The sequence below is a fragment of the Coloeus monedula genome (genome assembly GCF_965178545.1).
Source record: "Coloeus monedula genome assembly, chromosome: Z".
Taxonomy (NCBI): Eukaryota; Metazoa; Chordata; class Aves; order Passeriformes; family Corvidae; genus Coloeus; species Coloeus monedula.
Genome location: NC_138822.1, coordinates 6,411,257 through 6,438,701, shown reverse-complemented (window position 1 = coordinate 6,438,701; position 27,445 = coordinate 6,411,257). Strand labels below are relative to the sequence as shown.

Here is a 27,445-nt window from a genome sequence, read left to right as displayed (position 1 = left end):
CCTCTTCTGCTACTCCTCACTATCTTGCCCAAATTGGGCAGGTGTCTAAAAAAGGTGACTGGTATTATTTCTAAAAGCCTTTTGTTAAAAGATAACACTCTGGAAAGTGTATGAGCAGTTATTGAGGCTGCTTTGTTCCTGATTTTGGACCAATATGTTCCAGCAAACTGTAATTGCTGTTCCATCAGGCCCCTCATGTCCCATCCCTTCTTCACAGACATTTAGGGCCAATCTGGAGAAGGACAGCTGGCTGAAAGCTATCAGACTAATTTCAACAGAAATGTGTGGGGAATTTTATATCCATGGTTTTTCCAACAGAGCCAAGGTGCTCTGAGCAGTGCTGTGATGAAAAACTGAGGCCAGGCACAGAGCAGTATCTTCTCAACAAAAGCAGTAGCAAGCGCAGAGCTAATGAGCTTTTTCCAGCATTTTAAAGAATCTCAGTTTAAGAACCTTATAGATCTTCTTAATGACATGCAAACTCAAGGAGCTTGGCTGTTTTTTATGTGACACACACTTTAAAAAATGGGAGTATAGTAGTAATACATACTGTAGCTTTCTTGACCTTTTCTGACACTCATATTGGAGCAAACTTAGCCGAAATGGCTTTTGCAGCTGCACCTACAGTGATGTGGCAGTTGATAACTGTCATTGTCTAACAGAAGTTACATGTCCAAAATGTCTCTGCTTTTCTAAGTTGATCTCAATATAAATTTAACACAGGATGTGGTGTCTTGCCTGTTGACCCTCTTCTATTATTGCCCACAACACAACCCTAGAGGTGGTGAAAAGCTGAACTGTTACCATAACTTGGTTCAGAATTCAGCTGTGTAACTCAGACCCTGAGCAAGGCTTCCACTCAGGAAGCAGTTTCTGATTTTTTAGGCTCCCAGATCATAGCCCAGACATTTTTCCTTCCCTTGGCCTCTCAGGAAGAAGCTGAGCTCGTGGTGTTCATGTCAGGAGGTTTTTTTTCAATACACAAGCAAGTAACAGTCCCCAAAGGGAGAGAACTAATTGCTGGTTACCACGTTGTGACATTTTAATTCTTGTGGGAGCTGTCAAAAATAAATCATGAGACCTTCACTGAGTCAGAGAAAAACCATTTTACTTGACCACATCATCTTCTTCCACTCTTCTCACCTCTGAAAAAGTGAAGGCCAGGGCCAGGAAAGCAAGAAAGAATAGGGTCATTCCTCTTCAGTTTTAATTTTAAGTCATGCCAGGGCACCTAAACCTACTGATGACTTCATGTCCTCTTCCTTTGCATCACAGAGGATGCTGCAAGCAAGGGATAAGAGAGCAGCATTCAACAAATTATACACTGCAAACTGAAATTACAGTACATGCAAAGATGCCTTTACTGCTCAAGGACAAACAGAAGTGTCTGTATCACCCTTTTGGTTTAACAAAGAAAGAAGCAGTCCCAATGAGGAACCTCAAGACTGAGAGTTGGATTCTGTTTGCTTGTTTAGTATGTGACTAATCTGCAATCTGACCACGTAAATACAATTTCAATAAAGAAATGTTCACCACGTGTATTAAAAAACAAGCCTTTAAAGTAAATGCAGTTCTCTAGGGAAAACATTTATTCAACTGCTTTACAGAGTAAGCCAATTAAGGCCAAATATATTACTTGGAAATAGACAGGCTTTCACTAGGTACAAATATGAGCTGGCTTAACAGTATATTGTATACAAAATGTTCTTTGAAAGCATCTAAGAAAGGTAAAGGCGGAGCAATATAAGCTGAAAAACTGGTTCTTTAAGGCAAACAAAAAGTATTTGTTTATTCTTTGTTTCTTAAAAAAGTATTACCAAAATATTTTCTTCACAATTACTTCTGTATTTCTAAATAAAGATTTAAGATTGTGTGAGGATGGAGGATATTTATAGCCACAAAAAAAATCAGACACCACTGAAAACTTATAAGAGAAACAGTGAGCTCATGACATCAAGAAAGCATTTAGACTTAGAAGTGTTCAGAAAACCCAGAACAGCAAAGCAAGTGATACATACATCACCGTTTTCCATAATCAAATTACTGACAACTGTAACTACATAGAAAAAAATTACATAATTACATATATCAGATGGAGTTTGGAAGCACTGGAGTAAATCATGTTATTGAAACTGCAGAGATGATTTCATGTGGCAAGTGCAGTACCTGATCTAAAACCCACTGAAGCAACTTGAAATTTTGTCTGTGGTTCTTCAACTGACCACGAATTTCATTACTCTTATGTAAAAAGCAGAGAGATGCAGCACAGAAAATGAGAAATCAGGATTATTTAGCAACAGCTTCAACTAAGAGGGCATGGATTTGTGCTCTTCTTCAGCAGCTCACTGTTATGTGCTGTAGAGACTACTTGGCATCGCTCCTGAGAACTATATACAGACACCAAACCAATGAGGTGTTAAGTATCCCCTAAACACATGCCCCCAAAAAACACATGTAATACAGAAGGTAGTCTCTCTGGATTGAAATGCATATATAACACACATGTTATGCTGTCAACATGTTTATATTACTAATATAATAGAAATAGCTAAACAAATATCCCCTTTAGAAAGAATACTAACTATCTATCTCAGCAAATGCCTGGTAAGGTGTCACATCACAGCACATTCCAGTTCAAAAACTGAAATGCTGCCTGGACCAGTCATAAATACATGTTTGTTTTATGAATCATCCTGGAAATCACACATTAGCTAAAAACTGCAATTGTTCACTTCCACTCCTGGAAATCACCTTCCCTTCTGAAGAAGTAGGAACGGTTTAGAGTTAAAATTACAAATCTGCGTTGCTGACAATTGGAACACGCGGCCTTCACTTCAATCCTAGAACTGACCCCAGCATCGCTTGGTGTGAGGGTGTCACCGCTGTCACACGGTCCTGGGTGGCAGCTGCTGTTTGTACATCCCTGCCAGGGCCTTGGCTGCGCTGTAGATCATCTGCCGGCGCGACATGCCAGTGAACACCGCGTGCCAGTCCGTCCTGTTCACGTTCAGCACGCTCTTCTCCAGAACCTCGCCCACGGTCACCAGCAGGCCTGACCACCTCAGGTTGTAGTCCTGAGGGGTAAGACTCTTGGCCTGTGTGGAACAGTTTAAGAAGTGATTACTGAAACTGTTTGGAATTAACAGATTTGCTTCCATTTTCAGCATTAACCAACTTTTGCCAGGGATCATTCTGGTATCAACAGGCAAATTAAAGGGTGTGAGAATCAAATTTCAGCCTGCCCCATAATATGCCTAGCCAATTTTTTGGATTTCTATGTATCGTGATCCAAGCAACATCTGAAGATTAAAACAGGATACTTAAGAAAATAAAGACATACTGCCATTATTAGGAAGCAGTTTTGTTCTTTCAAACAGCCAATAGATGGAATCAATAAAAATATGTATTTATACAATATCCATTCATCCCCGGCCTGGATTGATCTTGGGGCTGTTCTGATCCAAGGACAGCACCAGCACTTGGCCTTGTTAAACCTCATGAGATGCCCATGGATCCATTTCTCAGGCTTGTCCAGGTCCCTGTGGATGGCCCCGTACCTCAGGGGTGTCACTGCACCCTCAGCTTGGTGTCACCTGCAAACGTGCTGAGGGTGCCTTCATCTCTCTGTGTCATTAATGAAGACATTAAATCACACTGGTCCAAATATGGACCCCCCTGAGGGACACCACTGGTCACTGATACTCATCAGGACATTGAGCCATTGACCAGGACCATTCAACCAATTCCTTATCCACTGAACAGTCCACCCATAGAATCCATCTCCAATTCAGACTCGGGGACCATGTCCAAGACTTAGATAAATGACATCTGTAGCCCTCCCCTTGTTCTGCAATGGGAACCAGAAGGGGTACAGTGAGAGAAGTATTACTGCATTTCTCTGGTCTGATGCTCATCCTGGGCGTACCTTCTTCATACAGATTTTAATTTGGGTTAGTTTGTGTCCAGTGCATGTACAGCAGATCAAGTTCATCAGTGTGTTACAGCCTTCCTAAAACTACTGTCTTGCAACAATAACAGCGTATATAAGTATTACCGCAGGCCTGGTTCCTAGGGTATATCACCATGTCCCGCAGCCATAGGGAGGAGGAGGAGAAGATCCAGCAGGCAGGATTGTACAGGAATTGTGCAGCAAGATTGATTTATTTAATTATTTTACCAACTCTTTTATAGACTTTTTCTTCATCGTCTAATTGGACAAAGGACCAGCCACCCCTTGGGGGTGATTGGCCAAAATCCTAAAACATCCATTGTCAAAATATTTTCTACTATACCATAAACAAGACTTTCCAAGGTTGCAGGTGGCTTGGTTGTTTACATTCTCTGCTGCCTCTTCTGTGAGAGAGAAAAATCTCTCACGGACTTAGAAAATAACAAGAAGATCCTCACTAACAGCATTTTTGTACCTACATGTAAGTATTTTAGAATATGCAGAATAGTTTGGGTTGGGAAGAGGCCTTTAAAGACTTTTTCCTGTCTTTCTCTGATGTTTTTAGAAAGCATTTTGCAAAATTAGAGAGACAGAGCCATATTTCTCCTGTTGCCACTCATCAGCTTTTCAAGGCTGTAAGAACTCAGGAAAATAAGAATTAAAACCAATCAATCCCACAAATGCTCACTTTATTGAGATAGGTGCTACTGGAAAAAAAAAAAAAAGTTAGTATTTGTTCTCCCAAAACAACATCTGAGGATCAAACCCCAAACAGTTTTGGTTATAAATTCTTCACAGAAACATTTATTTTAAAATAATTTTCAGGGCACAGTTAACTAATGCATGACTCTTATCTGCTGTCAGGCAACATGCAGTGACTGGGGTAATTCCCAGTGTGTGCCCAAAGGAAAACAAACCACCTCATGAAAAACTTCTACTGGTGGTATTTCAGAACTGCACACTACTGCAGTTCATTCCATCCTTTCCAATCAGATGAACCATGGCATTTCCAAGATTTAAATCTTTTGATTTCAGATTTGTACATCCTTGTCAGAATAGCACACTTGAAATCAGCCTTGTCTTTTAGGTGGAACTGTGTATGTTCTAAGAGGACTTAAGTCCAAGCATTGATCTGGAAAAAAGGAATCTTTTGTTTTTAGGAATGAGTTTTGTTCACAGGAATGAGTTTTCAGAGAGTATAGTATGCTGCCTGCTTGGTTAGTACTTCTTCTTCTTAAATAGGAAAGTAAAACTTGTGCTCCAAAGTGACAGATATTGCAGAATGAGAGTCTTGAGTAAGAAATGCTTTGCTATAAATGCCTGAAGGTTCTTACGTAATATGATGCCTTTTCCTGGTCTTAAAATCAAGAGTCAGACACGGTTAGAAGGGGACAAGGGATTTTACCTTGGTATTTATTTTAAGGATCCTTAGGTGCACACGTCCAGGTCATATGCATCGAGATGCACACCGCTGAGCATGTGTGTGTCTCCCCAGCATCGGGTATAACATTACAGGTTTTACTAATTAGCATATCTATGCAAGATTCCCCAATGAGAGGCTCAAGTGAGCCCCCTTCTCTAAGGAACCTTCCCCTGGATGGTTCTATCTTGGTTTACAGAATGTGTTCTGGAGAGGACCTTGGGCTCTGGGGCACACTGATCCCTAGCTACAAAGCTTCTAAAATGTTTAGTCTCCTAGCTGAACAAACAAGTCCAAGAATGTAGGCAAAAGCACTAAGAATACAAGAGTTGTAAAATGGTATAACGGGTATAAAAGAAAAGGAAAAAAATCCTCATGGCATCAATACATAAACATGATGCAAAAATAGTTTGTACCCTCATTTCATAAATGAAAACGTTGGAGTAACTGCCAGTAAGAACTGGTATCGTAAGTAAAATTAAAACTTCAGTCTTATGTCTCAGCTGTTGATTGGCAAGAAAACTGAAAACTCACCTGCTGAACATATTGCAAAGGCACTGGTGTTGCTTGGGTAAATGCTTCCAGGTGAATTCCATGAATTGGATCCTCAATAATCAGACATCCAATGTCAAACCACCTGCAGTGATATGCAAATGGTTTTATTTCTGAGTACTGAGTATCACTCTGTTGGAAACCAACATGCTAAAAGCTGAATTACAAACATTTTACAAGCTTTATTACAGACGTAGTAATAATATGAGACTCCTCAAGTCATTGTGGAATTTTTCAAGTGAAATTTACATGTGTCACTTTTCATCCATCTATCTGCCTATCTCTTATGATAGTGTATGTGCATGTATGTAAAACACATACAATACACAGAAATACGAATTATGTGAAACTTACAAATCAAAGAAACAAAGAAAGCTGGAGGTGGGGGCTGTGTGGGCAGACATAATCCCTTGGCCACAGTTATTCTGCTACAGTTTTCATTCAATCTTTCAAAGAACATTTCTCATTAAAACAACCTTCCTTAACAATTTTAAAGAATATAATATATTTATCATTCATGTTCAACATTCAGGGATTTTCTGGCAAGCCTAATGCTGTAACAATCATTTAAATGATATATTCAGAGAAACATTTTTGTCTGGGCCACATAAGCTTCTTGGTAAGAGCTTAGTGGAGCCAGACAGGAAGAAGCACTTCCATCATGTTTGTAGAAAGGAACAGAATACTGGAATGCTCTCACTTGGAACTAGTGAAGACTGCTGAGAAAGCTTCATCATTAAATATTACTTGCTTCCAATTAATAAAGAAGTTACTCAGATTTTTCCAGTCTTTTAATATTTGCATTTTTGTACATGTGATGGGCTTTTACTTTTTTGACAGATACTCTACTTTTGATCTATTTTTACGTTTAGTATGTTTAGTACAATTTGAATGAGGAATTTTCTAAAGTAAATAGAAGTAGGAAGAGTTTTAATTTTTGTTTAGTATTTATTTTCATCTAGTCTGATTTGGGTGTTCTATTGTCTTTTCATGGAGGAGTAACTATGACATATGTTATTGGTAGTGGTGGGTGGTTACTTGAAACTCCCCTCCTTGCACATGCACAAGTATGGTAAACAACAAAAGAAAGTTATTTAAGTTTGCATTAAGAAGAACACAACATTGTCTTTAATGTTTTGGAAACTAATTATAAAGCTGCTTCAAGAACTGCCTGTCAAACAGCATGTTACAAAATCAGGTTGGAATGTGTTTTAGAAAACCATTTTTATGTCTGTGCAGTGCAAGTTAAAAGCAAGTAAGTATATTATCAGTGAAAAGAAAATAGACAGTACATTATTTGATAAAATCATATTCTAAATGCTAGAGTATCTCCCACTATCCATTCTGATACAATTTCAGACAGACAGAAGGGAGGATACACATAAGAGTGCAAGAACTATTCCAAATTTTACAGCTCCTTAATTTTTTGAGTTTCCTTCACTTCACTGTGTTTTTGTATCGTGAATCTATAAAAACCTGACAAGGATATTTTTATATTAAAGTCTCAAGATGCCTGGACAAAAAGCTGAACATCACCACCAAAACTGAGCCTGCCAAAATACTTCAGGCAAACCCTCTCCCTTCCCTTCCCTTCCCTTCCCTTCCCTTCCCTTCCCTTCCCTTCCCTTCCCTTCCCTTCCCTTCCCTTCCCTTCCCTTCCCTTCCCTTCCCTTCCCTTCCCTTCCCTTCCCTTCCCTTCCCTTCCCTTCCCTTCCCTTCCCTTCCCTTCCCTTCCCTTCCCTTCCCTTCCCTTCCCTTCCCTTCCCTTCCCTTCCCTTCCCTTCCCTTCCCCTTCCCCTTCCCCTTCCCTTCCCTTCCCCTTCCCTTCCCCTTCCCCTTCCCCTTCCCCTTCCCCTCCCCTCCAACTGCTACCAGCTCCTTACAGACTTGGAGTCAACAAGGAATATTCCCAACATGTCCCCACCCTCCTGGAATAAATCCAAGGCTCTCACTTGTCAGGAAGCAGTTCCTCAATGAAGTTTTCCACTGACACAGCAGGCTGCTTCTCATGGATGACTCCCGTGCGGCGCAGGCTGTCTATCCTCTCCTGGGCTCCCTGAGTGGAAACACAAGCTGTTAGGCAAAACTCTGAACTGCAGCTTAGTGCAGTGCTTGCAGATTAATCCCAAAAGAACTCTAGGACACACTTTTCAAAATGACTCAATAGGAAAAGAAACCAAAAACCCAAACTTGTGGAAGGCCAGGAATCCCAAACAGTAACAAAACCCATGATAAAGCTAATCAAATATTTTTAGGTTTTTTATTTTCCAAGAAAAATACCCAGGGTCATACACAAAGAATTCCTAACCTGTAACTGTGACAAGTTTCACTACCAGTTAAAGTATCAGTACATATTTGTGTTACTTGGACCCTTTGTCTTGGCTTTAGAGTCTTTAGGAGCTTTGGACCAACTTTGTAAGAGCAAGGGAAAGAATCCATTTGTTGTGGTACATATCTGACTAACACACAGGAATTATTCCCTTGAAAACTGTTATCACTCTGGAGCTGTAATAGAGATATAAAATATACTGCAGTGGCTAAACAAGTAAAGGAACAGGCACGTTGTTCTGCTTCATCTCAATATAAAATTGAATCACATAATACACTGCTGTGAGGACAGGCTTTACTGCTCTGCCACAACACTGAAGGGGAAGGACTTAGTTTTTCATGAATTTTTGCTTACATTTAGTAAACAGAGTAAGAAATGTTTGTTTTGAGGATTTTCAGTTATTGGCCAGAACTGGTGAAATAACCTTTGCTAACCCTTCCTCTGGGGCAGCACAGCAATTTGCAAGGCTGCACAGTGAATTCTTACTTTTCAAACAGAACACAGATCTGTTCAGGAAGAGCCCTGACAAGTGTTGATCAAATTGTCTTTTATCTACGGAATCAGTGGGGAGAAAAATCAATCTTGAAGAATCTCTTTTAATTTCTAACATTCTCAACATGATGTGCTGATAAGAGACTATTCAAAAATTCCTAATATACTTTGAAACTACAGAAATACCACCATGTATGCAAGATGTGATGGCAACCAATGACAGTATAAGGAAATTGACATAAATGGCTAATACTCTGACATAAAGACTCTCCACTTGCTGTGAATGTGTTTGCAAAAACCCTCAAAAATATTTCAAACAGAGAGCTTTAAACTGATCTAATGATCCAGATTGAGAAACAAACAAACAACAAACCAAACCCATTTACCCCCAAAATAACTACAACAAACAAAAAATACTCCACTAAAAAACCACCGAAGAAAATGTTTACCTATCCCAGAAACTGACCTTCCCTTTACAGAAAATGAGATCTTTCTGGGTGAATTTCTCTTTGCTACTGTTATATATCAACTTACTTTTAAGCCTGCAGCATAGCCCACAGGCTGAGGTGCAATGTTGGACTGTGCAGCCTCTCCAGTCACAACAGCCATCCCAAAGACTTCTTGAAAAGCATCCCGAATTGCTGCAACTTTCACCTCTTTGTTAGAAGTAACAACTATGTCCAGTTCTCCCCCAGTTCCTGCAAAATAGTTTTGTAAAGTAATCAGTAAAAAAAACATCCATGCATGTAATTTTCCTCCTTCCCACTGTTGATAGTTCAAACACAGTCTACACCTCAACAATGTTCTCCACCTGCTCTTCTCTTTCTTAGGCACTGGACAGTAGTTCTTCCATGAAGCAGAAGTCACTTAATTTAGGAACTGAAAATCAGATTAATAACTAAGGGATACACGGATGAAAGACAGGCAGCAAGAACCGACCTATTTGCAGGTTCAGTACCTGAAAAAAAATCACACCATTCACTCAAGATGACAATTCACAGAGATTTATGAAAATAACTCAAGACATCCATTTCCAATAATGTTTTGGTGTTCTGGGAAGCAGCAAGGAATATTGGTGTGACACACAAACTCATGAATGGGATCAAGAACACTGATGCAGGTCATAAAATCCAGTGAACAGCTGCCACATTACACAAGATTTAAAAGAAGAGGTCTCATTACTTTGTAGTTGTCCTTGGAATGTGAACTTCAGTGTAATTTTATTGGTTTTTTTAGATATTAAATATCTACGGAACCAAAAAGCTTGTACACAGTTCTTGAGTGTTTTCCACAAGTGGTATCTCCATAAAGAAGCAGGAGATTTCACTAAGCCCTCTCAGAATGAAACACAACAATTCATGGATTAAAAGAAACGTAAAACTACTATAAAAAACTCAATGACACCTCACATCTGTCTAACACAGCTGCATCACTTTTATTGTGCAGAAACACATCATAAAACTCATCCCTGCTGTGAGCAACTTTCTCAAGAACAGCTAAATCTTTTCTCAAAACACGGAATATGAATGACATCAGAGAAGGCTGCCTTAGTAAACTGCATTGACCACATGAGCTTACAGAGTTTTCAGCATTTATCCTGACTCAAGAAAAGCTCCCCAACTGATAATGGTAAGCCCAAAGCTTAAATTTTAATGAAAAAACCAATTTACTTTTTGGCTTGTATTACTCAGCAGACCTTAGTTATAGGAATCATCTTATTTTTATGAATAAACACCAGATAGGCCAGAACAGTAGTAAAACATACTGTTTTGGGGTTTTAGGGTAATTTTTTATCATTTTATTTATCCATTGCTTTGCTGAATGGAATTAGGTGTACAGATCACTGAACTTTGAGCAATTGCTTTAAACTGTGCAACTACAGGACTAAAAATAATTGAGAGTATCTTTTTTTATTGATTCCTTCTTGATAGATATCAATACAACATAATTAAACAAGTGCTTAAAATTGACTGCAGGCTTTTACTGAAGTTAGCTTTGCCTGAGTGCTCAGGAACAGAAATACTGTTAAAGAGCTTTTAATGAAGCTAAAAACTAATCCATAACATATCTAGTAAATCACTGCATAACAACTTTAATGGCAACTGTGCCCCATGTTTGGTTCCAGAATACAGAATATATTTTCTTTTGTATTAAGGGTCATCAAATATCAAAAGCGTATCTTTGTTCATCAGAGATACTACAGAACTGAAATAAAAATATTACATGGGTTAAAAGAAACCATTTGTGGCAAGATGTAGTAATACAGAAACCTAAAATGTAAGAACTAGATGCACCCTGGTAAATTCAGGGGCAGAACTGTTACGTCAAGTTAGGCTCTGACACCTGAATGTGAATGTACCTTGTGTATTATAAACTGAAATGACAGTTCCATATTTAATTTGAGACTCCCTGTTGTCTTTTGTTATAAAAGCACTGTTGTTTATGCTTGTGAGGTGACCATTTCCTGTGCAGACAGAAATTGTCTGTTCCAGGAGCGCAGCTCAGATGACATCTTCAAAATGTACCAATGAAAACAGTTCAGTTCTTTTCAAGAAAGAGATTACAGAAATACTATTTGCTCAGATGAGGGGGGAAAAAAATAAATTTCAACCACCTCATCCAGAAGCTTTGGTAATTTCAGGTTTTGGCATGAGGAACATGAAATTCCTTTGGCATTGCAGTAACAGAGGGTGAGCAGAGAGAAGAGGAGCCACTGTTGAGGACATGGTTTTTGCTGATCCCAGAACACATTTCTAGAAGGAAGTACACGCTCAGTTTACAAACCTCTGCCCCGTTTTCACAACCTGCAACTACAAAAACAATGCAGTGCCTAAATGGCCAAGATGTACACAGGTGCTTCCCCTTCAGAACCTTGAGATAACCATTGACTTAAGCTTACTCAACCTAAATCCTACAAGCAAACCATTTTATTAGAATTACTTCCTCCTCCAGATGAAGTTGTTCTGTCAGTAAATACTGGGTCAAACTATCCAGGATATTGACAGATCCTGTTTTTAAAAAGGGACAGTCATGACTGCAATAGAAACCTTAAGTACACTTTGCCAAATTGTGCATAATCAACATTTACTGTAGCTTTGCACCACATCCTGCTACTGTTTTCAAATACCTTTAGAAGGCATTGCTGGCTGGCATCACTGGTTTTATTCCTACTCTCCCCTCACTAGAGAACTGCTGGGATATCTTCCCTTTAATGTAGGACAATTAACTACTATTCAATAATTAGGTCATCTTCCCCTGTCCTCTGAACTAGTACAAAAGTGCAGCAATGTGGTTAGTTGGGTCACAAAATAGGTCCAGCTGAAAAAAAAAAAAAAAGCTCAGGAAAACAAAATGATAAAAATATAATTTTAATGGTTTCTTCTCAATCTTAGCCATTTCCTGAGCAGCTTTTTTCACAGGCAGAGCAAGGTCAGTACTGGCACACCTAGGAGGGAGAACTACTTATCAGACTGCTAGAAAAAAAATAAACCATGCCAAAAAAAACCCAAAACCAAACCACCACCCTGGACAAATGCCTTTTGCTTCCTCATTTTAATCTCAGCTATATTCAATATACAGTGTCCTCCAGTAAAATATAAAATGGAGAGTAACACAAAGCTTTTCTTTCCCATTAATTTTCAAGCTGTAACTGAAATGTTTTTACACTTTAAGTGCCTCTAGCCTTTCCATGCAATACTTGATGGTTTATCAGAAACACTTACTGATATATGGAACCATGCCAGGATCCAGCGTTGTGATCATGGTCTCCACTGAATGCTTGGTTTTATCAAGAACAGACTTCACCATGGGATTCTCAGCTACACCCTAAATTTAAGCAAATACATTTCATATTATCCTCTGTTTTGGTTTTTTTTTTCCCCTCCTCAAGAATTCAGAATGTTACAGTTAAAAAAACAAAAAACCAAAAAATTAATACTAAGATGCTCTGTAACATCTGCTGTCCATCATTCAGCACAAACACTGCAGGATATGACTATCAATGCATGGCTTTTCTCTTACAACCTCAAGTTTAAGTATTACCTTCCTCATTAATGCAGAAAAAGCCCCATCATCTTGCAAAGCCAGGCAGTGCTTCTCCAATTAGCAGCCTGGCTGCCTAACTAACATAAAGTCATTTCACAGATGTTTCCTGAACATTGAGACTGCTTCTACCTGTGGAAGATGGCTGTATGTGTTCCTTTGCCCAGCACAAATAGGATGAAATAATTCATATGTTTATACCAATCCAAAACATGAACTCATTGCAACAATTATGCAGAAATCAGCCTTGGAACTGCAATGGGACTGCTCAGGCATCTTTGAAAGATTGAAGGAACTGAAACAGTCCCATTTGATTCCAAACCATTAATATTATCAATTTTAGATTGTCACAGTTTTCAATATTACTGAGCTTGAAGGAAATCTGAAAGAAAGGTGTTTGATTTCTTAACAACACCAGAGGAAAAAGTGGCATTTCAAATTACTTCAAGAACAGAAACTAAGGTAACCGGGGCAACTACTGTATATGCTCTTCAACAGGAAATTTAGGATGCATTTCTGTAAAAATTACCACTGCATGTCCCAGATTCTGGCTCATCTTTAAAAAGAACAGACTCTGATGTGAGCTTACACACATCAAGAACTTGATGGTTTCAGTATAACTAATGATTCCTCATTCTTTCACTTACGAAATTCTCAAGAAGTGGTTACTGAATACACAGAGCACATGGAATGCTTGATACTTCAACCAAAACCCTTACTACTGGAGTCAGTAATACAGACCTTCTCCATAAACAGAAGCAGGACACCTTTTGGATCCTAGCGGCAAATCTAAAATCTGACTGAGATTGGCTCTTCAACTAATTTGTAAATGAAAGCTCTGGTACTCTTAAAAAGGGCTACAGATCAAGTTAAAAGTAAAATGTTCTCTTGTAAAACACTGCCACCTACTGCAAATATGAGGAATATAACGACTGAAAGGAAAATACTTAAAGGAAGAAGGAAGATGTGTTTTTATGATCATGAGAAGACATTTCTCCCTGAAAACGGTAGCATGACCACTCTGCTCTCACTGTACTGATGGAGAATTAATCTTGTTCTTTACGACTGAATCATTGGAGTAAGGCAGGGATCATTCTGCTATGTCACACACTTTTTCTCCCAGGTTTTGATGCTTAAAAGGGATTGAAAATCCCTCAAAAATTCTTCAAGCCCACTGGGACAATAAACTTCTTTATTCTTCCTTCACATTCAGTGTGAGATGGGACAGAATGTGGTGCTGCTCTTGAAGACAGCTCAGTGTTCATGTACAGCCCTCAGATCTTTCTGCCACAATCTTCACAATGCTACTTAAATGTAGAATCTCTGGCAGCTCCAGAAAGGTTACAGCCTAATGAGATTCTGCTAGCTGATGTTGCTGCTTATTTCCTCTGTCTGATTAGATTGCTCATCAAGGAATATCTGTTCTGCACTATACATTCCATGCCTTCTAGCAGAATAATCTCACAAAATACTTTAGACACTTCTTTGTGATTGAAAAAATACGTGATTTGTCTCTCCTTGAAAACAGACAAAATACAACTTGATTGTTATAGAACAAGCATGACCTGCATCGCGCAGGAATCAAACTCAGAAAATTAGGAAGTTATAAATGGGATATGCAAAGCATTCAGGTAAGGTAAACCAGACTGACTTTTTCTGCATACAGTCCTTGTGAAGTAAAAATTACCTTACAGATCTTAAAGGGGTTCTAAAATTTCATCTGGTTTAAGAATATATACGTATCTAACAGGTTCTGTCACATGTTCCTATTGCAGGACTAAACCTAGAACACCTGCATTTGTGTAGTCCCCTCTCCTCTATAGTCCCCTCTCCTCTACGCAGAGAAAAAGTAAAAGCAAAGTTTCAGCAAACAGCACTATAAAAAAAGGCCACCTTGCACATGAGACTGGGGAAAAAAAAAAGATTTATAGTAACATGCATTTAAAGAGTAAGACATGTCTTCCTACAGTCAGTACAAATCGGTAATTCCTCATGAAGGTAACAGACAAACCCCCATACCTTTATAAAGCCCCAGAGTCCTCCAGCAGGTGCTCCACTCTGGACAGTAGATACTCTGGGATCTTCATGCTCCTCAGGAAAAGTGATTGCAGAACCAGTACCAGGAGACAAAGATGATGAGAAAGGTGCCTGTTGAGTAATGGGATCTGCCAAAACACCTGTAAGAGGGAAAAATAGAACACAGGAGTTTAATTTGTTACACTGAAGCAACATGCAATTGTTCACCAGGAAAACAGCAGGAAGAATGGAGCAATTTCAGGCTAACTCACCTCACTTCTTGAAGGCCCGGAACAATTCTGCCTGCTAAAGGTTAGCAGACCTAATGAATGCAGCCACATCTGCTAACAGAACTGAGGCTGCCTGTACATTATGTACAAAGTCAAACAATGACTGTTTTTCCTTATCACTCTCATTTTAAAAATTGTTCTTTTTATTGTATTTCAAGTTTCGTAGTTAACTCTCAGTAGAGAAAAGAGAGGGATAAGTATTAGTGTCTGAACAAAGATACGGGAATGTTCCCATACAATAGGAAAAGTAAGATGTTTTTTAAACACCAAGTGCTGGAAATTAATAGTAGTAGAAAAAGAAGGAAGCTTTACATATTTCAAAGGGAAAAAAAAAGAAACAGTAGAAAAATAAAATGTGACCCATTGCCCCATTACATAAAAAAGCCTATTTTAACAGATTTTCCAACACTAGCCTTAATTGAGAGTTGTATTTATTTTACGCTGCAAACTGATAGCTCTTTTTAGACATTTTCCTAATACAGACTACTTAAAAGACATATCACCAATAATAAGAAAAGCTTGGCCCAACTGCAGCTGAAGAGCCAAGTTTCCATTCCACAAGCTGAAAATGACATCAGTTCAGCAACCACAGCAACTGCCTGCATGGAAGGTATGTATTTTTAGCTATCCCAATGCAATTTCGTGGCTGGAAACAAGAAAATAGAAGCTGGTGTCATGTGATGGACAGCTTGTTAGAGACAGATTTTCAGAACAAAAACCTGAAAATTATGAGTTTACAGCCTGTGATTGTCATTCTGGGGAAATATAATGGTTGAAGGTTCTCTGAGCTAAAGAAAAGCTGTTCAGATGGTCTCTGCTCTGCAAGTTAGTAAAAATAAAAGTTCTCAAACAAAGATTTTCCTGTGAACCTGAATGCCACCAGAACTTAAAAGTGGACACTCTGTCCTAGACCATGACTGTATTTTAAGGGCTATTATCCCTTCTTCTAAGTACAACTAAATTAATTATTATTACTTCTTCTGAGTACAACTAATTAATTAAGTATATCCAGAAGAATAAAGCAGCCACCCAGGAGATCCCCCACCCTGTCCCACAAACAGGAAAGCAAATAAACAAAGAGTTACCTGAGACTGGAGGTGCAGAAAATGAAGGCATCAGTGGGCTCTGAGGTGCTCGGCCAGCATGACCTCTGGTGATATCGTAGGTGGAAGACATGGAAAACCCTGAAATGGGGGGACCAGTGGGAGGTGCAGGAAGACCAGGGCCAGTAGCAGAGCTCAGTGGAGGAGGAGGAGAGAACTGGGACACGGGGGTGCTGAAAGCTGGAGGGGCAGCAGCGGGTGGGACAGGGCTTCGGGGTGGTGCAGTCGTAGAAACGGTTGCAGAAGGCACAAGTGGAAGAGAGGCCGAGGTCATCATGGGAGGAGGAACTGGGGACACTCCAGCTGGCAAGGGTGGTGAGTAGGCAGGAGAAGATGGCATGCTTGGTGTGGCAAGGGGGCTGGACAAAGCTATAAAAATAAGGGGGGAAAAAAAAAGAGAGAAAAAAATTATTCTAGAAGCCTAAATCTCAAGAGATTCAGTTATGTAATTGTTCAGACATTTCACAAATCATTTTTGAACCAGTCTGGCTTTTTTTTCCTTTGAGGTGAATTTGAAACTTCTGCTCGAGTTCTCATAGACCACCAATGGCACTCAATCCTTGGTGACAATATCCTGTAACACACATCTCCTCTTCTTGCATAACCCTACTTGTCATTAGCTTAAAAAGAAGTCAGCATTTGACTAGAGAGTTTACAGCAGCTGAAACCTGCCTCAGAAATTTCTAGCTAGTTCTGCTCTTCCTGAGTGAGTGCTACATCAACTGATGATGTTGGAAGGGCTCATCTTCAGGAATAAAACACACACTCCTAATGTTTGGGAGGGCGGGCATTGTTTCAGAGGTGCGGCACTGTAAAACGGACTGAACATAAGGCAGCCCTCTCTTCTCTGGCACTCATCCTCCTGATCCCTCTGCTTTCCCTGTTTCAGTCAAATCCTCAGCTTATCCTTGGATAAGCCAATTTTCCTCTCTATAACCAAGGGAACTAAGTCAAAAAAACAGAAATTGCCATGCTTGGTGGCAGTAACGTTGGACCAGCTCAGCCTAAACACCAATCACAGTCAAATGATATACTAATAACACTAATGCCATGGTCTCCAAACTTTGTCACACACACCCATCAGTAAAAAAAATTGAGCATCCATTCCCCCATGTAAATTTATTTATATATTGTTTACATGCACCACTGTACCAGTGTGTTACGTATATTACAAAACATACACAACAAAAATTTAAAAGTGATGAGATAAAGATAAATGAAAAAAAAAAGAAATTTCTTAAAAGTACGAAACATTTTCTGCTTTCACTAATTGATAATATACTACCAATATATTATAGTACATTAATAATGGTTAACATATAATATCATACAATCATTGATAGTGACTTTTTAGGGTGATCAGTGCAACTGAAGAAACCTCATTTTACATCTTGGTTTTAACACCTCAGGATGCAGGAATTTGAAGGTTTGGTTCTACATTCAGACTGCTCCGATACTTAAGGTTTAAGGGCGGGAAAAGACACCTCACAAAGATCCACATGGAAGAAGTGCCTCGCTGGCTGTGCCTGCTATACCATGCTATTCATTTTCTACTCCCACCCATAAGTCATGCAAAAGTTTTCTCTGAAATTTAGCTGGCAAATTTTCATGTTCCCTCACATCCACCAGATGTCCTTGCAAAATGAGTGTGCTGTATTTTTGTGTTTTTAACAAGTGTGTTCAAATTCTATAGAAATTGTTTGGTAGATGTTTACACAGGTCAGGAAATTATCTTTGCAAATTGATGTCTACAGATCTGACAGTTTTTATGCAACATTTGCATTGGTTTTGGCTGCAGGAATGAATAACGATGGTAGTATTTCCAAATATCAGTTTTGGAAATGGTTTCTCAAAAACATTACTTTCTTCCAAAAGTACTTCCTGTATCACTCCTTGTTGAAATGCCACCTTTACCTGGATGGAACAAATTGTGAGTGCGTTTTTTTTTTTTTAAATACCTGCTAGATACACTGCTCTTGTCATCACACGAAACATCAGCAAAGCTGTCACAATCAAAAAAAAAAAAAAAAAGAAAAAGAAAAAAAAAAAGTACATGTCCACATTAAGTTGAACAATTTTTTTACAGACCTTGCCACTGGTGACCAGCAAACCTCTGTGTCATATAAAAAATGAAAAAGATCTTTCATTGCCACATCTCAGTACAAAATACTGTAAAAAAATCTACTATTTAAAGGCCATTTTTATAAAATTAACCTCATTGATAACATCCTGTAGCACTTTATGCACTTCTGGCTCTGGCTGCTGTGCTTGTCTGTGAATGAGGTAGTGAATGTATTCCATGTGTGGCAACATCTCTGCAACCCTTCTCCAGAATCCATTTTTGTCCTAGATAAAGGAATTGCTCCATCAGAGGTTACACTTCCACAGTTTTAATTTTAAAAATTGCTTTTATTATAGAACTCCTTTAATGTTGTGGGCAGATCTTCTCTGTATATTCCTCTTTTAGCATTTGACAAGACAGACCACACAAGTCTGACTCAACACCACCACATGTGCCAAAAAGTTCAGTACCTGGTCTTCAAATATGGTATCCAGAATCTTGAAAAAATTGGGAAAAGTGCTCTGATTACTATCCAAAGGTGAGATCTTAGAGGACTTTCCAATACCTAAAGGGGCTACAAGAGAGCTGGAGGGACTTTTCACAGGGAATGGCTTTAAACTGGATGGGGGCAGGTTCAGATCAGACACTACGAAGAATTCTTCCCTGGGAGGGTGGGCAGGCCCTGGCACAGGGTGCCCAGAGCAGCTGTGGCTGCCCCTGGATCCCTGGCAGTGCCCAAGGCCAGGCTGGATGGGGCTTGGAGCAGCCTGGGATACTGGAAGGTGTCCCTGCCCACAGCAGGGGGTGGCACAAAATTATCTTTAAGGTCCTTTCCCACCCAAACCATTCTGGGATTCTGTGAGTATTAAAACACAAGGGATTATTCAGGTTTACCACTCTCCCCTAGAGGACTGTAAATCTGTTTTAACTCCCTCCTGTGCTGCCCTCTGCACTGTAGTGGATGGTATTATTCCCCTGCATCCTTAAAAAATGAAAGTGCATCCACATCCCTTCCTAAAATAGTTTAAAAAACCAAAAGTTTAAAATATTCTATGTGATATCAGACGTATTACAAATAAGGAGCATGATTAAGAAACAATTTAAATCTTTCTAATTAGCCTGGGGAAGAGAACTGCAATTATGCTGATTGCAACTGTTTTTGTAGTGCTTCAAAAGACAAGAATAAAGGTTTCTGTACCTAATGTGACAGGTGTAGCAGCAGCAGCCACCCCTGCTGTGCTTGGAGGGGGTGTGCCAGGTGGAGTCGTCTCTATCCCACTCTCTTCCATCATTTTCCTTCAACTACAAAAAAGCTGTGAGGGAAAAACAAATATAAAGTGCATCTTGAGAAACAAGGGAAAAGATTTTAAATGAGAGTGCAAAGGCCACAACAGAGTTATTTACATTCCTCAACAGAGGAGGTAATTCAAATGCCAACTCTAGAAAAAAAAAGAAAGCCACTGACTTATCTCAAGTACAAAATTATCCAGTGAGTCCCTTTTCTCCTGTACCTTCCCTTTACTTTTAGTATGGTGATAATACCTCAAACTCCAAGACTCTTTCTAAAAACCTTACTGTGCCTGCCCAGCTACTGCTTCCAAAATACACTGGTGGTACTCAGAAGAGCAATAAAAGAGAGGTAATTACACATCACAAACCCCATATCCCATTTCAAGAAAAACTTAACTACAGGGTACAATTCTGCTGCATTAGTGAGCTGTGGTAATGCAAACCAGGACCTGTTACTTCTAGCATGAATAAAATTATAATGAAATTAATTTACACCAAGTTTTCCAGTACAGCCAACTCCTGTAAAATCCATACACCACACTTTTCTGGTGATGTTATCAGAAGTGGAGGTAATTGAAGGCTTTGGCTTTTATTTTGAAGGCCAGAAGAATCTTTTGACATATTTGAATAAACCTTTAAAATACACTACTTCTAAAAAGATAAACCTACATGCTTATTTAACAACCTTAAATTAGTGTAAAAGGGCTTAGAAGAAGAAAAGTGGAAAAATTAAGATTTTCATGGAATCACCAGGTGATTTTCATTCTTTGGTGCAACGGCAGCTTACAAAAAATCCTGCTTCCTCACAAGTCTGGTAAACTACCTGTATCACTCCCTGAGGTAGCAGTCCTTAAGGTATGTCTAGTGAAATAAAATTCTTGTATAAAGTAATTATATATATGAAAAATAGATAGGCTCAAACCATTTTCCATCATATCCATTACATCAGTGGCTACTGAGGACTGCCAGCTAATTCACTTTAAGAATTTGCAGAGGAAAAGGCTTAGATAATATGCTGAATAAAAATACATTTTTATAAAAAGGAACTCCACTTACAAAAATACAGGGGCTTTCCTTTCTTTAAAAAAAAAAAAAAAGTAAAAATTCCTTATTCCCTCGTTGTTTCAAAGGTATATACAACTCTTAGGTTAAGGTGGAGGAAAAACTACTATTATTACCAAATTTAAAAATCCAGACAGGATATCAATGTCAGTCTTCACAAGTGCACTAGGAGTTTCAAAAACAAATGAAAGCATCAAAATCACACAGGAGAAACCACAGATCCTCTGACAAATCAGTATGATTTGCATTAAGTGATTCAGGATTAAATGCTTGAGCCCAGCCATGGAATGCAAGGCTTATGTGCAGCACTCTTCAAGAAATTCTTATGACAGATGGATTTTGGGTTCTGAGCATCTCTAATTCACTTAAAGGCTTCTCTTCAGATGGGATGAAAGGGTCAGTAACTGCCAGGTGGGGAACAGACTGTCCTTGCAAAGTACATCTCATCATCCCTTAGAAAAGAAATGCAGAGTCTTCCATTAAACTTCACTAAGTGCAAGAATTTGCAATATTAAGACTTTTGTCTTTTAATCAATCTACAGGAGTTTACATTCCTCTGCACAGAGATATTTTTTAAGTTATTCTTCCAGTTACGCACTGCAAAGCATGAGAAGATTTTCCATTGTGCAGTTAAAGTAATCACTGACCAAAACCTAGGAACATTTTTTCAAGGCTCTTCCTATCTGCTGCTTGATTTCACTTAATGCCATAATTAAAAGCTGCTGAGGGATGCTTACTACTTAAAATAAATTCTGTGGCCATGCAGGATGACTGGTAAAGTTCCACAGAGCAGCTTTTGAAAAGTTCTGTTCAAGGATTTTTCAGGGCTTCAGAAACCCGTTACAGTGGTGGTGCTGGGGGGAGGAAGATAGGGCAACCCCTCAAGAGGTCACCTGACATCCAGAAAGTCAGGAATTAGTAGAAACAGAAATAACTCTGTAGCTGTTTTTCTCTATTAACTCAGCAAAAAGAAAGATTAAGAACAAAACCAGTAATCCCAAATGTGCAAAAAATCATGTCAGTTGCTGAAATACAATAAAAATTCCGTATGGAACTGACTTAAATGATGTCTTGACTAATATGGAGCCTGCACAAACAACACCTTTCTGTACACTGACTTTTCAACACAATCCAGTTGTGGTTTGCAGGTACTGCATTATGAAAAAAGTAAATAATTTGAAGAAAAAAATTAAGGGTAAAGACAAGGCATGGGAACAGACAAAAGGAAAGCAGAAATTACAATGGGTAACTTGAAGCTAATAGCTCATTGTGTCGAAATAATCCAGCACCTCACGTAATTAAAATGATCCTACAGGATACACATGAACATAAATGGCCTACCCAAAACCAGCTGTGTGTGAGGAATGGGGAAGCATTTGGGTAGAAAAGTTATTACTACAACTCTTCACAATCCAAGCCATAACCACATAATTTACAACAAGGAGCACCTGAAAGCTCAGCCTAACTTCTTAAGGAAGTGACTTTTGTGCCTTCTTGCAAACTAGAACATTTTGGCTTACTAAACTGAAGGGGCAAAGGAGAAACCCAGAGACAGGGAAAGAGAAGCACATGCAATTAAATGAAAATAGTATCCGTACTGCCATCTAGTGATTTGTGACCAGAAACTGCAAATTCGGTAATGCCACGTTTTGGTAGAAAGAAATCCTGGTTTGTTTTTATATGGAAATATAAAAGAAGGGGTTTGGAAAAGACAAATACAGAAAAAAACGTATTTCCAGTGATCAGTCCTCCTTAAAACAAACCTTTAGGAAGTAGAAGCACGAATTTTGTTTGGCTTTGATCAATTACTTTGTTAAAAAAAAAGCCCTCTTCATTACAATGAAGACGTTATAGGGATGATGCTAACCCCTCATATTACACAAAGAAAATACAGCACACGCACAAAGTCTAACTTTAGAATTATTTCTACTGATTCTCACCAGCTGAACTTCATCTATTAACCTAAAGCGAAATCTCAGCCACCAACCTAATTACCAAACTAGGGAATTAGGTTTGTGTATACTGAATGGAAAACCAGGCTAAAACTCTGACTGAAATTTTTAAATTAGCTTTAGCTCGTGCTAAAAGCAGGAATGAAATAATTTGATTTAGAGACTAAAAGGCTTACCTGGCAAATTATGCATCTTTTCACTTTAGTTTAATAGAAATTAATTACAGTCGTGCTACTATTTTGCAATAATCTTAATGACTTAACCACACTTAAAAAGCATTCTTCAGGTTGTTACTCCAAAATACAGAAATTCACAGCTAATGGTAAGATTACCTACAAATGGAGATAGCGAGTTTCATGTGGATATAAACACATTATTTAGAATCAGCCATACTTCAGAGTTTATTATAACATGTATTTTCAGTCACCTTTAATTGATCCCGTCTTCTATTTCAGTAGGTGTTCAGGCTAATTTAAAAAAAAGGCAAAACCAAAAACCCCAAACAAACAAAAAAACATCAGCCCACAAAAAGAAACCCCAATATACTTAAGTACACTAAGAGGGGGAACTGCTCTCTAAATAGAGCCTAAAATGAAACATAACTGCTAAGCTGGAACACTAAATTGAAATGCCACTGAACTTTTTGACTGTAACCACATAGGCATAACTTTTAATTAAGCTTTGACAGTGCTGGCTGCAGACACTGCTCATGGCTAAGCACACGCTGACAACTGCCCAGAATAAGGTGCAGATAACGTCAAACAAAATGACAACACTCTTCCAAAAAAATGAAATGAAAACAGAGATGGACCCTTAGTGTACTTAAAACTTTCATCTGAAAAATCCCTTGCATTGTTTTTTCCCACTTTAGAAAGGCAGAGCACTAAGGGATAAAACTTCCTTCAGTCTCTGGTCTGGAAAATGCAGGCAGGTCCCAAAGGACACACAAAGTCTCAATGAAGCCAAAGAAAGTACACAGAGAGATCATCAGTTTAACCACCTCGTGTTGAATAACTTGTTTCAAAGTCCAAAGTCTTCACGAGGGGTGATCAGGAGTGGTAAAAAGCAACAAAAAAACCCCTGTAACAAAACAAAGCAACAAACCAACCCCCCAGAACTCTCCTACACCTATTTTCTGAGACTTTGGGTTCTTTACTGATGCCATACCTCAAACAATGCACCTGTGTGTGAGGTCACCCCTTGACTTGAAACTGAGGTGGCAGGTAACTTTTCCTGATTAAGGCCTTACAGTAGGAAACTGAAGCTAAGTCAACTTTCCTCCCATTCATAATGAAGCTGATTGCACCAGGTAAATAGTACTGTACACTTGTCATTTTGGGGCTCTGTTTAAGTTGAGCTTCCTCCAAGTTAACATGGGCACTTCAAAGATTTGACATGAGCTAGAAAATCCAAAACAAGTAACTGTGCAATGCGCTAGTTTACATGTTTTCCAGTACATCTTAATACAGAATTTGATGTATTGAGTTATCAGTAGATAGTGAAAAATATTCAAACTAAAAGAGAATAGGTTTTGGTCAGATATTAGGAAGAAATCCTTGACTGGGAGGGTGGGCAGGCCCTGGCACAGGGTGCTCAGAGAAGCTGTGGCTGCCCCTGCATCCCTGGAAGTGCCCAAGGCCAGGTTGAATGGGGCTTGGAACAGCCTGGGATAGTGGAAGGTGTCCCTGCCCATGGCAGGGGGTAGCACTGGATGGGCTTTAAGGTCCCTTCTGACCCAAACCATTCTGTAATTCTATATTCATAGCATTAATAATCAAGCCGTTTCACCAGTGTGCATAAAAACTAACACAGACCAGGACAGCTGGATATACCAGGCATGACAAGCAAGGGCTGTTGGCCTTCTCTTGCCACTCGTGCAGACAGAGTCCACAGACATCATAAACACAGCAAGTTCCATTTCTCCAAAGGCTGCCTGACCTTATCAGAATTACTAGAATTTCGATTAGCTCTTTTCGTCACACATTCTCAGCGCCACTGCCAACCCTCAGGATTTGCAGCAGACCACACCCCCCTCCCTCCTCCCTTTGCTATCAAATATTTCAGTGTCACAAAACGCTCACAGAACCCCGCAGACCAATGACGGCCCCAGTGGGAGAACTACTGATCTCCAACTGCGTAACTCCATCCAGCAATGCCATCAAGTAACACAACACCACCAAACAAACAGCCAAACCCGGCCCATCCAACAATTTCCACCCATCATTTCCAGGGTATGGATATCACAGGATGTGATGCAACAGCTCCAGCACTTCCAGAGGTGTTTTCCCGAAAGAAATAATGTGGGGTTTTTTCCTAAGATAATAAAAGCAGATAAATCACACACATTAAGAGCGAATTACGCCTCGGGACACACTATAATAAAGCAGTAAAGCTCCTGAAGCACCACTTCCATCCGGCATTAACAGATTCCCAAGGTGAGGATGAAACCGCAAGGCATTTTACTAGGACCAGCACTCCCATTCCTCGCTGCAGGGCTGGAATTCAGTGACCCGAGGCTCCGAACAACCTGGCACCCCAGCTCTCCACGCAGGAGGAAACCGGGCCGGATGCAGGAGCAGGACGGCACCGGGGACCCAGCGAAGCACCGGGATAAATCCCACCGGGAATTCTGCGCAGTGCTGCTCCCTGACCCTCACCTCACAGCGAGCCTCGGAGCACGGCGCTGGCAGCACACGGAGAGCAGGAGCCGCTGCAGCCCTGCGGGGACGCGCCGGGTCGGAACACGAGGAGCGAGCCCCGCACCTTCCGCAGCAGCTCCGGGCTCCGGCACCGCCCGGCCCAGCCCTCCAGCCGCTCCTCCCCGCCGCCGGGCACGACGGGTCACAACGCGGCGCCTCCTCCCGCCCCCAAAAGCGCACTCACCGAGTCCGATTCCCCCGTCCCGGCCCGTGCCTTCCCGGCCTTTCCCGTCCCAGGGATACACGAAGGGAGGCCGCGGCTAGCGCCGCCTTGGACTACAACTCCCAGCATCCTCCGCGCCGCCGCCGCACCCTGCCACGTCTCTCACGGCCGGGTCCAACGGCCCCTCGCGCGGGGGGGATCGCACCCCCGTCCTGCGTCCTCAGCTTGGTTCGCTCCTCACGCAGAAATATGCGGCGGTGCGGGCGGGGCGCCGGTAGTGCCACGTTGGCGGCGTGAGGGAACGGTGTGGAGGGGGAATGATGTGATACGTTTAAATCTCGCTGCCTTCACAAGCCGTTAGGCACCCCGTCTCCGTTTCTATTTATGGGCACTTGAATTATGTTTCAGTTGATTTGTGTGCACAGAACCGGCTAGGTTGGAAAATATCTGTGAGGATATTATGGCCAGGCCACGACTGAACACCACTTTGTCACCCAGCCCATGGCACTGAGTGCTACATTCAGTCTTTCCTTAAACCCTTCCTGCAACAGCGGGTTTACAACCTCTCTGGACAGCTTTTACCAGTGTCTGATCACTTTTTCTGTGAAGAAACTCTTCCAGACGTCCAGTCTAAACCTCCCCTGGCCCAGCCTGAGGCCGTTCCCTCTCCTCCTGTCCCTGTTCCCTGGTAGCAGAGCCCGACCCCCCCTGGCTCTCCCCTCCTGTCAGGGAGTTGTGCAGAGCCACAAGGTCCCCCTGAGCCTCCTTTGCTCCAGGCTGAGCCCCTTTCCCAGCTCCCTCAGCTGCTCCTGCTGCTTCAGACCCTTCCCCAGCTCTGTTGCCTTCTCTGAACATGCTCAAATTTCTGTCATGAGGGGCCCAGAAGTGGGCCTCAGCAATGCCCAGCACAGGGACAGTCACTGCCCTGGTCCTGCTGCCACACCACAGCTGGGACAGCCCAGGGGTCATTGGCCTTCTTGGCTACCTGAGCACCACCAGCACCATTGACATGAACAGCCTCTCTAATGTCCTTCGCTGCCTACAGGGAAGGAAAAAATTACATGGTTAATTATATATTGCAATCTTGACATGCCATCAGGCACCCATTCCAGTTAATACAGGAATTTGAAGTGTATCTGAGTTATGGCCTGATAAATAAGGCCATATACTCCCACTGAATTTATGTATATTATTAAGGAAAACTAAGTAAAGCCAAGTACTTTTAAATTACATTAATTGCAAGAATTCTTTTTTTTTTCAGAAAGTTGTTCTTTGTCTTTGTGATTTCTGAATTTCACAATGAAATTTAAAGTTAGAGAAACAAGAATTAAGAGGGAATGTGAGGAACAAAAGCTGAAGCTTTTCTGTGACCTCTGACCTTCCTGAAAGTGTTACTCCAATGACAAAAAAGGTCCTCAGCCTTAATAGCACTTTCAACCCTGCTTAGAAAACAGCTGAGTATGTGAGAATCCAAAGCCTGTAATATATCTCTGAAGCTGCGTATGTAATCTCCAATTTGTTCCTAATTGCTGAGCTAATTGTTGCACAATTTGGGAGGTAAAATGTGTACCTCGATCTGAGTCTATGCAGTGGACTATCCTGTACCGTGGGATAATTTGCTCGAGGATCACCTTACTCACTGTCTGGGCTGTAGCGTTGACAGTTGGAATAGCTTCCACCCAGTGAGTAAGGTGATCAACAATTACCAATAGGTATTTCCACCTCTGGACAGGAGGCATTTCTGTGAAGTCAATTTGAATGTTTTGGAAAGGCCTGATTGCTAATTCAATTCCTCCGCCAGTGTTCTTTTTCATTACCTTTTTGTTAACTTTTTGACAGATTACACAGTCCCGTGTTATTTGGTTGGCTATTTCATAAACACCAATGCATCCAAAAGTTCTGAGGTAGTGATCTGCCAGAGCCTTTGAACCCCAATGATTGGTTTGATGAATATTTTGTGGAATTTCTCAGGTTAAATTTTTGTTTAAAATTTGGCTATTATCTGGTAAATACCAGCGGCCTTGA

General features: G+C 40.4%; 1 protein-coding gene across 3 annotated transcripts; it reads right to left on the bottom strand.

The window, feature by feature from the left end:
* Positions 1-1,566: 1,566 nt before the first annotated feature.
* Positions 1,567-25,506, bottom strand: PRRC1 (proline rich coiled-coil 1). 3 transcript variants are annotated; one of them, XM_082302098.1, is made up of 9 exons: positions 25,442-25,506; positions 19,453-19,567; positions 16,175-16,561; positions 14,803-14,960; positions 12,465-12,567; positions 9,277-9,440; positions 7,874-7,977; positions 5,904-6,006; positions 1,567-3,095 (listed from the first exon to the last, which is right to left on the bottom strand). In XM_082302098.1, exons 2-9 carry the CDS (start codon positions 19,544-19,546, stop codon positions 2,886-2,888), a joined length of 1,323 nt encoding a protein of 440 aa, XP_082158224.1. In that variant the 5' UTR covers positions 19,547-19,567; positions 25,442-25,506; the 3' UTR covers positions 1,567-2,885. The 3 variants fall into 3 exon arrangements, with proteins under 3 accessions (XP_082158224.1, XP_082158223.1, XP_082158225.1); XM_082302097.1 differs by lacking the exon at positions 25,442-25,506 and adding an exon at positions 25,216-25,356; XM_082302099.1 differs by lacking the exons at positions 19,453-19,567; positions 25,442-25,506 and adding an exon at positions 25,216-25,339.
* Positions 25,507-27,445: the final 1,939 nt, after the last annotated feature.